Source organism: Electrophorus electricus, chromosome 24, assembly GCF_013358815.1.
Source record: "Electrophorus electricus isolate fEleEle1 chromosome 24, fEleEle1.pri, whole genome shotgun sequence".
NCBI classification, from domain to species: Eukaryota; Metazoa; Chordata; class Actinopteri; order Gymnotiformes; family Gymnotidae; genus Electrophorus; species Electrophorus electricus.
The window spans coordinates 302,863-314,445 of record NC_049558.1 but is presented as its reverse complement, the minus strand read 5'-3'; the positions used below and the strand labels follow the sequence as shown (position 1 = coordinate 314,445).

The window sequence follows — 11,583 nt, the reverse complement described above, 5'->3', positions numbered from 1 at the left end:
ACAGGGGTGCATAGAGAAAAATGTATATATGCAAGATAAATATATATACTCTATGTATGTACAAAATATATTAACAATGTGGTTGGGTATATATGTACACAATCTACAGAATGTACAGTGCAGGTGTAATATGGTTGGGTATAACCACAAATGCTGGTTGTGAAATATCAAACAACAGGGTTATCCTTTCTGTATACTCCAGCATCCCAAGTTTTTTTATATCATTTTTTGGATTGTTTTACATAATTTTCTCCCTAATCCTATTTCCACCTGTCAGGTGAGTCTCCACTGTCCCAAAACAGCTGCCAACCAGGGAGGGGGACAGCTGTCATATGCTTCTACTGAGGCACATGCAACCAATCAGCAAATCTTTTCAAGCTGCAGCTCATGCAATTTCAGAGAGCAGAGTAACATGCTCAGAGGATAGTGCTACCCACCCCTTTCTGATTCATGAGCTCACAGACACCCATTATTGGCCAGTATTACTGTAATTGACAGGGGAGAGTGAGTGTGCCACCCCTTCACCCTTGAAAGCACAGCCAGTTTGCTGTCTAAGGCTCCTGGCTATGGAAGGCTGTGGCATCATCAGATTCTCTGTGATAGGGTTATGATAGGGGCACAGAGTCCTGATTGTAGATGGTCTCACTACGTCCTGTTGACTGGCATGAATGTCGTTAATGACTGTTGGTTTGCAGCCCAGTGCACATCCAATGCTTACACACATTTTATTTGATGTTTGAGGATATTGTGAGGCTACCAGTGGATGTGGTACTGTTGGTGGAATACCAACAGGCCAGGTATGAACTGGGGTAGTAGGGTGGGAGAAGATTATCAGCAGTTAATGTATGCTTATTCTTTAGCTGATTAATCTATGGCTTGTGCAGCAGAACAGCCTTGTGCAGCAGAACAGTCTAAACAGGTATAGACTGACTAGATCAGAAGACTAGAATTCTTCCTTTAATTCCAGGAGAGCAAGAGGAGGAAGAACAGAGGGAGACCTGGGAAATGTAAGCTTAGGGGTTAATGGAATGTAGAGTCACATATGGTTGTCAACTAGATGGGGGGGGGGGGGGGGGGGCACAGATCCATGGAGTCAAGTCTAAGAGAAGAGGGAAAGGGAGAGCTTTGCAAAAGAATTCTATTAAGCTCTATATCACACCTATCACAGGTGCACCTGTAACAGACCCTGAGATGAGACCCAGTCATTGATATATGGCTGAATCAAGCAGCTCTGGCTCTGCAGGCCCAGGAAAATATGCCTTCTTGACAGACAGAATGTGCCACTGGTAAAAGTACAAAGGTGAGGTGTAAGGGACAGTGAAGGGCATAAGTGTTGGGGGGAAGTTGTATGTCCATTTATAATCAGTACTGTACATGTGCTTTAAAAGCTGTGACTGAGTCATTTATCTTTTTCATTTTTGTTGCTCTTTTTGGGTTTGTGATTTGCTGTGGTGGTGATTAATATTAGTAACTTTCTAAATTGATTCCATACCAATAAGTATGTTTTTCCCAAAGTACAACTGGAGCTACCTGCCTCTGATGGTTCACTTTGCTGTTTGTTACCATCTGATGTCATGCAGGTTTGATTTTTCGGGCAGTTGTCGTTCTGGTGTCCTCAAGCTGCTGTGAAGCCCTTACACAAAGATGATCACCGCTGCAGAGGCAGAACTACACATGCACTGAGGGCTAGTCTACCCGTGAGCACTCAGTAGCGGATCAATAGGAGGGGTTTTTGGAAGACATCACAGGAAGAACTATAGTTAGGTGAGTACAGTGCAAATGTGGAACACCATTAGATTAAACAGAATGGGCCTGAAAGCCCTGATGCTGCATATATGGGACTTGTATCTTGAACTCCGTGCTCGTGTATGGATGCTACTCTTCAGGGATTGTTGTTGACATCTTGTAGTGCAATTTGAATGGTTTTTTTTTCCATGTTCATGTATTTTAATAATGTAATATATGTTTTTTAATTGACTGAGTGAACTAATTGTGCTGCTCCTCCCACATCTAAAAGAAATTGATCTCGTTAGGCTAGTAGAGTCCCAGTTTGGCACTGGGTGGTGAAGTCAGTTAGTCATTATTTATCTGGGCAAAATCAGCATACATAAAGGTTTAATGTCACATTAAAGTTTATATTTAGCATGGTATTAAGGTCTGAAGCAAATTGGTCTAGTAAAATCAGAGTGATGCAGCAACAGAAAATTTGTCTCAGGACTGTGGGGAGCAACAAAAAATAACAATAAATAAAAGGAGGGGAAAAAGAGAAAAATAGCAGAAACAGAAGTGTGTGCGTGCGTCTGCCGAGCCCCACACCTTTGACGACAAGGATTATGTAACATCTTCAGCACACGTGCCTGGATGTGTGACTGCGAGAGCAACGAGCAAAGGCATGGGGAAGATGTGTGGAGTGTGCAGCAGAGAAGCCGCTGGCTCACTTGGCAAAGCTGTGTAGCTGAAGCAGCACTAACGGGGCGCATAAGAAGGCTCATAATGAGACACAAGAAAACAACGTGTGATGACGCAGCGCTTCCGCTGTTGCCGGATATCACGCCTGGCCATTTCAAGTGAAGGTCCCCTTTTTGAATTTGTTGAGAAGACAACTGAGGGATGCATAGAAACTCGGTGATAAAAAGCAATGCTGGCAAACACATTGTGTACAGACCATTACCTTCTTAGCTAGTTAGAAAATTATTAGGAGCCCGAATCTTGCTTCCTGTTGTGCTCATGTGGAAATAAGATTACCTTCTACATCATAAGTGTGCACTCACAATCTGATGCACTGCTTAAAAGACAAAAAAAAATTATGCATGAAAGGCATTTGAGATTAAAGCATAATTATTTCCATTTATAGCCAACATCCTTCTTTTCTTGCACAATGAAGGCCCTGGTTTTCCACCATAGACTGATTTAGTGCTATATCTTTCACTTTTAGATAACATGAATTATTTTTCACACACTTTAAGACAGTTGTTAGTGGAGCATTCGTGCGCAGACTGAGCAGCATGCAGTACTGAGAAAATGGAGTCTTGGCTAAAGCATAACACTGAGAGTTTTGGGAAGATCAGGGTAGGAGGATGTCCAATAAGGGAAATGGTAGCGATAGCACATTGATGTTGAGAAAGCCTGCTGGATTGCTACTGCGTGTGTGTAGCCCATGATAGGAACCCAGCCTGGGTTTCTGCCCCCATTGCTCTGCAAGCTTCCTGGTGCCATGATGAGAAAAAGGGGCCTCATGTTTCTTTTCTGCCTTTGCATTTTGAACAGTAGTGGCTTGCTGGGGACTGACATGACTATTTATGATGGTATGTTGGCCCAGGGTGCCAAATCCTGCCTGGATCACTGGAGAATGCCCGAGGGCAACATCTATGCATGCATGCTTCTTCTCCGCTTGTTTATAGAATCTGTTTCAGATTTGCCCCTCCTTGAACATGTACACATGTCCTTTTCATACATGAGTGGATCAAGAGGGATGTATAATGTTCAAAGATCCCCATGATGCCTGCCTACACACAAAAACAAAAACAAAAACAAAACCTTGAGCATGCAATAGATTTTGGAATTATAAAAAGATTTCATCATTTACAGAACTCTAGGTACACATATACATCATCTGATACATTCATCATTATTCCCTGTATACACTTATGATTCACCAATGATTGTTAGGATACACAACTGCAGAAGAAACTTTACATGAGCTTAATTCTGACCTTGTAAAAACTGGGATTCATTACAGCCAATACAAAGCAGAACCATGTATTTTCAGTGACCCTGAAGTATCTTCTCAAATATACATTGTACATTGTGTATATAATCATAATATATTGTACCTACATTGTTAATATATTTTGTACATATATAGAATATCTATATTTCTCTATGCACCCATTTTCTTTTTCCTCAGTTTGGACTGAGCACTCTCAACCATTTCACTGCGAGTTATACTGTGTATGACTATGTATGTGACAAATAAACCAAACTTGAACAAATCAGAGGTTTGCTTTTAAGCTTCTGCAGGGATCTGCTTACACGGTGCAGAAAGCCAACACCATTTCCCATTCAACAAGTGAGGAAAATCAGGAAATCTACTCTGTAATCCTCAAAGTTTTGCCAGGGAAAGAGCCAGTGTTCCCTGAAACCCCTCAGGGGTTGAGGGTCAACTGTCCTAAAATCTATTTTTTTGCCAGTGTTTTGGAGAGGTCTAGAAGAAAAAGTAAATACAGGCTTACCCTAAGACCCAACAGTTCAACTACACACACCTTCAGAGGTTAATGAAAATGTTATTTATGGGATAAAATAAGGTGACACTGATCAATCCATATTTATTTCAGGAATCTTTGGATGACATGGCAATATTCCTTTGTTTAATCTCAGAAGAATGAACTTAGTTTTTGAAAATGAACCAACATTGCCCCCTCGTGGTCTTATAAATTTAGTACCATTACAATTCATAGGAAGCATATCAATGTGCTTCTCCAAGTGCTGGAAAATGAGTGTTTTCTGAAGGAGGCCATTTTAGTAGTACAACCAGTTACTGTTTTTCAACCACAAACAATGAGCACAATCTACACATGAACCAGCTCAGAGAGCTCCAAGCATCTAGTGTCTTTGCTAGTTCTGATGAGACTGTTAATGAGTACAAAGTTCTACAGTTAGTTTGTTAAAAGATCCTTTTATTCCCCCCCCCACCCCAAGTATAATGAATATAAAAGTGGCACTTGTAAGAAAAAATGAAGCGCAAAAGGTCAAGATACATATAGACTAGCTATAATATTCTATTTCTTAACACAGATTTTAAGTGAGGAGACAGTCCGTTTGCCATTTCATCCAGTTCCACATTAATGGAGGACAAACAAACATTGTCAGACACATTATTTAAAAACATACTCAAATCACCAAAGAAAAATAAATGGCCCACAACTATTAATACTTTTAACCAATTTGTTCTGGCAATCTGACTTTTAACAAGTCTTCAGAAAAAAAAAAAAAGATCAACTTTTTTTTTTAAAGTAGAGAAAGGAATAGACAAGTGAAATGAATAATGGATATTAAATAGGTGTACACACACACACACACACACACACACACACACACACACACATACATATATATATATATATATATATATATATATATATATATACACATACATACATACTATATATATATATATATATTATATACATACATACATTATATATATATATATATATATATATATATATATATATATATATATATATACACACATATACATACATACATTATATATATATACATATACATACATACATTATACATATATATATATATATATATATATATATATATATATATACACATACATTATATATATATATATATATACACATACATTATATATATATATATATATATATATATATATATATATATATATACATACACACATACATTATATATATATATATACACACATACATTATATATATATATATATACACACATACATTATATATATATATATATATATATATATATATATATACATTATATATATATATATATACACACATACATTATATATATATATATATATATATATATATATATATATATATATATATATATATATATATACACACATACATTATATATATATATATATATATATATATATATATAAATAAATGGGGGGAAGTGTGTGTAACAGAAAAAAAATGAATTCATCACGCACTGCGTAACGATAGTCAGTTTATATTAAAAATGAATCAATTATGTGCTAGAGAATAAAGAGGCAAGTCAGAAATTATCAGGAAAAAAAAGAGAGTGGAATTATATTTAGGTTTGGTGTGTCAAGCTCCATGGTGAATTATTTCAACATGTAAATTTAAAGTTAGCCCTGAAGTCAAGACCTAGAAAAATTTTTTTTTAAAAAAGGCCAATAAAAGAACACTCCAAGTTCTGGTATTGCTCACGCTAGGTAAGGAAGATCTTAACTAGCAGGGGTCTTCAAATTATAAAAGTATTCGGAAATTCTGAATCTTGCTCCAGGTGCCAAATATCAAAGTGAAAATGAGCAAATGACAAGCATGAACCGTGCTGCTATGCGGGACATGGACATACAGTGTTTAGGTTCTGACCATCTCCTCTTTGGAGATTTAGAAGGTGCATTGGTCGAGAAGAAAGCATTTATGATGACATTCTACAAAAGAAATAATCCCAAGGATTTACATATTATGGCAGTATAAGGAAATAATAGATAAATGGCATCAAGAGAACAATTTACCCAAGTCCTGTAAAAAAACTTTAAAAAGCTGCATCACAGTCGAAATAGTTAAGAAACTCCAAGCCATGTATACTGTATGTATACTGCCTTTCCAGAGGCTGTGCTTCAAAGCTAGGTGCCAACACATCTAAAGAAATTTGTTATAAAAATATAATGAGTATACTGTTCCAGCAGCAGGACTTTCTAAAATTGTTACTGAAAATAAACAGATTCTAAGAATGCACAGTATAAAGATAGTGTCTGTAATAGATACCAGCTATTTGAAATATGCACTCAAGAAAGTGATTTTAAAAATAAAAACTTGTAAGGCCGGACTGCGTAAGAGCATCTAAATATGTCCTTAGTCATGAGCATAAACCCAGAAAATGAAGACTGCATGTTTTAGTTCCATTCTTCCATCTTTTGCATATTAACTAATTTAATGAAGAAACACTTGTGAATTGCTGGTCACCCAGGGTTTAGGGAAATCATCTTATTCTGTCATTATTCAGAAATGTAATATAAAACTGTCCATCTAATAAATAAAGTAGTAACTTGCAATGCAAATACACCCCAAATATCTACATGCTTGGGACCAAGGTATGCCACATAAAGTTTCAAAATGGTAAAGATTTCTTTGGTAGCCCTACTTAAAATGCTCTATGTGGATAGTATGTGGCCAGTCAGCCCCACCACCACCCCTAGAAAGATACCAGCACCAGAGGTTTTATATTTATAAAAAAATAATAATAATTAAAAAAAATAATAATAAAATAAAAAGTTTATGGCCTCATTCTCTGAAAATCCATAAACAGACTAGATTTTTACCATTTGTTTTCTTTGTGTGTTTTTAAAAACTGTTCACATAAAGTACTACTTGCCCACCCCCTCAACTTTAACAATACAGTCTGGTTCAACCATAAGACAAAAGCCTGAAACAGTAATCAAGATTGTGGCAGTTGTTTTTTCTCTCCAACTCCATGCATTAAAAAATATGAACACACATCACAGTCATTAATCAATTACACATTTTTTTCAATCTATTGAACATGTTGAAATGTTTGGCTTTAGTCTAGACTTGCCCAACATAATTGTTTGGGTTAACAATGCACACTAAAGGTCAGCATATCAAAAGTATCATCATAGAAAATCTACCATCTTGAGATCTTGGCTGCACCACTTTTGCTTGTCAACTCACCCCCTTCTCTGGTTATCACTGTCAAAGCTCTGCCCTAAAAAGCTCAGCAGATAGAGCAGAAAGGTCCAGTATTGGGACTTCCTACGTGTTATTTATAGGACATGGAGCACCTTCATGTGCAACGGGCCTGTGTGAGTGACCCCCCCCACCAAAAGGTGATTCTAGTCTCTAAAGCAATTGCTTGAATAACCAACATATAGCAGAAGAGAGATTTTGAGCTTTCTCCGATCGTCTCCTTGGCAACTGTAAAAACAATTAACATTAAACACTGCGAATGTATTTGGGTCAGAGGAAGACAAGGAGGTTGTGAAGCAGAGGTGACACAAAAATCCTTTTATAAGAGTGTCATGTCTGCTACTTCACTGTGTCTTGAGTTTACTGATTTGGTTGACTACCATTTTTGTTGTTTTGTTCTTTCTACAATTCTGATGCATGTATGAAGTCCTTGTGACTATCAGTGTGTTTTAGCAATGAGTCGAGAAGTGTGAAACAAAGCAAGCATAGATGCATGTTACTCACTGCCAAATAAAGTCTTGTGCTATGTCATAACCTTGCCTTGAGATTTTTTAAGTAATCCATTAACCTAACAGGCTGGCTGTCCCTGATATCACTATAATCATGTGAATAGGGACAGAATTATTGGGCTTCTCAAAAACACAAAGCTCTTGTTCCATAAGTGTAAGTAGTTCTACTACAGACACTAACCTGTCTGGATTTTCTAAAAAGCTTGACTCAGTGTTGACCATTTTAAGCCAAAGTCACCAAACTTGTTAGGTGTCTTGTTGCAAAAGCCAGATAACGCCAGGAAGCATTTAAACAATCCAAAGCTTATTATAACATGTACAATGAAAATCAAGCATGGCATAGTGCCAGTTTAGCAAGAAAATAAACATACAAAAAGCACAACTAAATTGGTTTTCACACTCACACAAACTTGGTGTGAAACGACCTTAACACAGGAAAAACCAAACCATGGATTGACTGGTTTCTCGGGGATCGCTCAGCCTTTATGAATTGGACTCAGGACTTCTGGATCCACCGCCTTTAGCCTTGATCTGCAGCCAGGTCTCACCCAAAGCCTGAGCAAAGTGGTCATCCACGGAGCCCGTGATGGACACGGAGTTAGAAGCTGCCTCAGGCTCCTGGTAGATGTCTCCCAGGCTACGCCGAAAATGCTCTTCTATCACAGGGTCACACACAGTATTTGCTAGGTGGTAAAGAGACATTTGAGAGTGCTTAAATTTAATATTTTCCAAAGCAAAATCTTATTTAGTGATCCTCAAACACTCAGAACATTGTTTTAGGAATGTTCTTTGAAATAATTTCCATCTTCCAAATCTGTAGAATACTGTCAATTACTACAGGCATAACCTTTTAAATATGTTTCTCTGTGCTTAGCACAGAATGCAAAAATCAGTTCAATTGAAACAATGGCAACCTAAAGGCAGTAGTAGTTCTCAGATTATTGCCCTTAGCCTTCTATTATAAGGTTTTTTTTTTTTACATTCTTTTCAAAGGACAGAAAACATTTTAAAGTTATTATAGTATCAGATAGAGATTTGGTTGGAAAAACTCTAGAATATTCCTTTAAAAGAAGGGGAAGTGTGAGGACTTACCATTAGTCTTGCTCTTTGCATTAGCTGGCACAGAGGTGCATCCATTTGGAGACATGTGACAGTGTGAAAGGTTGCATGTGCGGTTGTTTGCAGGGGCACAGGTAATCACAGATGGACGATTCTAAGGTACATCAATAAGAGCAGAAAACAAGCTGAGTGTCACTATGCTGATGTCGGGTGCTATGACACAAAATGTATTATGATTTTTAGTTTTCCTGAGGTCTATTAACAACTTGGAGCACACACACACAAAGCACCAGCAAAACAGCAGTGTTGCACAAATACATAATTGGTCAGCATTCTCAAAATACCAACAATACCCAGAAAGACCTATCGCAGTAATTACAGCATTTCATCATGTTGCGCACCCCTATGATGCCTTTCATTTATCAGAGCCCAGTTCAGCAGGCCCTCAGGGTTTAAATACTGAGACCACACTTGCCTGCTGACGTTCTGCAGTGCCAAGAGATGGAAGGATGGGGGACCTGGTACTGTCCATGTTATTTTTGGTCAATGCAAGAGGCTGCTCCACAGCAAAGATGGGAAAGGGAGCATACAGGGGGTTGCCATGGAGGCCACTGATCACAGAGGAAGTGTGCTCAAAAGGGTTGTGGCAGTGATTCCATGTCTCCTGCCTACTATCTCCATTGGCAGGATTTCCCCTTAAATCAAATATGAAACAAGTCAAATGCAAGCATCCAGACATAACAGTCTGGATACATGACTACAATGTACATGCTACATGTCAATGCACAGTGTGGTAGGGGCTGATTTAAAAAGGAATTATTGTTGTGAGCAATTTATATTTAAATAACCAATTTTATATTTTAGGCAAAGTGGTTAAGTAGGGAAACTCTGCTTCAGCATGTGTTGAGTTCTCTCAGGTAGTGTCTTGTGAGGGATTACAATGGATAAAACTCATTAAGCACAACATAAACTTACAGGTGAGATGTAAACAGACGACTCATTTTCGTCATTTGTTCATTGTCATAGTCGTGGCTGTTTCCAACTTGTTCTCCTTCATCAAACTTTCTTTTACTTGGGCTAATAGGTGTCCCCGTCCTACTGTTTCCTACTGAAGAGGACAATGCATGTATCCTCGAGTCCCCTGAATCATCTGAAAATCACCACAAAATCGAGATGTTTCATCCCATTATCTGACATTATTTTTAAGACAAATGAAGGACGGTTTCGTTACCAAACATGAGACTTCTAACTGAACACAATATGTTGGAAGAAAAACGAAGGTTAAAAAAAAACATCTAGTAGACGTTAAAGGCAAGTTAACTTGGAATACAATAATTTGTCTTAAAATTAAACGTTTACATTAAAGTGCTTTTGCTACAAATAAAATAATAGCTATACGACAACAAACAAACTAGCTAACCTATCTAACTAGCAAGGCGTATTTGAACAATTTAGCTCCACGCTAACTAGCTGTTACAGCTATACTTTATGCAACTCGGTTAGTCAAGAAAATAAGAAAAGGCTTTCGTTGTAAAGAAAAGCTAGAGGTCAACAAATACGACCTTAAACTCGTACTATATTATTTACTAACAATGAATATCAGCAAATTTGTTAAGATAGCTAGCGTTAACTAGCTTTATACGATTTAAATAAGTTTCTATTAATTTAACATAACTAAGATAGCTAGCTTTCTAACTAGGATTAGTGGAAACCAACCAAAACAAAGTTATCGATTGGGAATTAGCCAATTTAGTTAAGATACCTAATTGGACAGATTACACTATGCTAGCTATCTTTATGAACGTACCATCATACGCATCGTAGTGAAGTCTTCCGATGTTGTTGTTCATTTTATCCATAAATTGATGGCTCAAAAGGTCCATTCTCGGGAGAAGCATTTAGCTTAAGAGCTAGCCGCCAAGCTAGCTAGCCAACCAAGTAGTAGCTAGCTAGCTTAGCAATGACGAAAAGGTGCGCTGGAGTTCAAAATACGAGCCCTTTTCATTCGCAGGAGTGAAGAATAAGCGGTTTAGTTATTGGATATTTTGTCCGTTGCAGGCTTTAGCAAAAACGTAGCTAGCTAGCTAACGCTACTAAACAATATAACTAAATAGCACAACCTAACACTAGAGAGCTCTGCTTCAGAAGAAAGCCTTGCTAACACCGCCAGCTAGCAGAGTTAGCTTGCCTGCTAAATAACAAACCAAGAGTCGTCCAAAAGTTGTTAGTCAACCTAGCTAGCAAGTTAGCTGTACCAAACTATACTCCAACAATCTTCACGCGTGAACAAACAATTTTATATTTGAAAAAGAAAAACCCCACTTTTCACAGTCTTATTGACTTTTTTAAACGTCAAAAAGTCGGACGAAATGGTCCAAAGAACATGAAAACGTTAGCATACCACATAGCTAACTAAAATACGTTGGGCAATGTTTCGGCGCATGCGCGTTGGCGGACTTTCGTCGGTCGTGTCCTGCGATCCTGAATCAGATCCGCATTATCATAAAATACTGTTCACGTACAATTTTCAGTGTATTATTATAAGCAGTAAG

At 37.5% G+C, this 11,583-nt stretch overlaps 1 protein-coding gene across 2 annotated transcripts; it reads right to left on the bottom strand.

The window, feature by feature from the left end:
- Window positions 1-7,242: 7,242 nt before the first annotated feature.
- Window positions 7,243-11,473, bottom strand: vgll4a (vestigial-like family member 4a). 2 transcript variants are annotated; one of them, XM_027001787.2, is made up of 5 exons: window positions 10,839-11,473; window positions 10,007-10,181; window positions 9,507-9,726; window positions 9,065-9,185; window positions 7,243-8,655 (listed from the first exon to the last, which is right to left on the bottom strand). In XM_027001787.2, the coding sequence occupies exons 1-5, from the start codon at window positions 10,927-10,929 to the stop codon at window positions 8,456-8,458; spliced, it is 807 nt and encodes a 268-aa protein (XP_026857588.2). In that variant the 5' UTR covers window positions 10,930-11,473; the 3' UTR covers window positions 7,243-8,455. The 2 variants fall into 2 exon arrangements, with proteins under 2 accessions (XP_026857588.2, XP_035378481.1); XM_035522588.1 differs by having other exon boundaries at window positions 7,243-8,628.
- Window positions 11,474-11,583: the final 110 nt, after the last annotated feature.

Excerpts from the sequence above, each read along its gene's own strand:
- vgll4a (XM_027001787.2), bottom strand. The coding sequence starts at position 10,929 with ATGCTTCTCCCGAGAATGGACCTTTTGAGCCATCAATTTATGGATAAA. Across the intron at positions 10,182-10,838 it reads TCACTACGATGCGTATGATG|ATGATTCAGGGGACTCGAGG; the intron begins GTACGTTCATAA and ends GGTGATTTTCAG. Across the intron at positions 9,727-10,006 it reads CGTCTGTTTACATCTCACCT|GGGAAATCCTGCCAATGGAG; the intron begins GTAAGTTTATGT and ends ATTTGATTTAAG.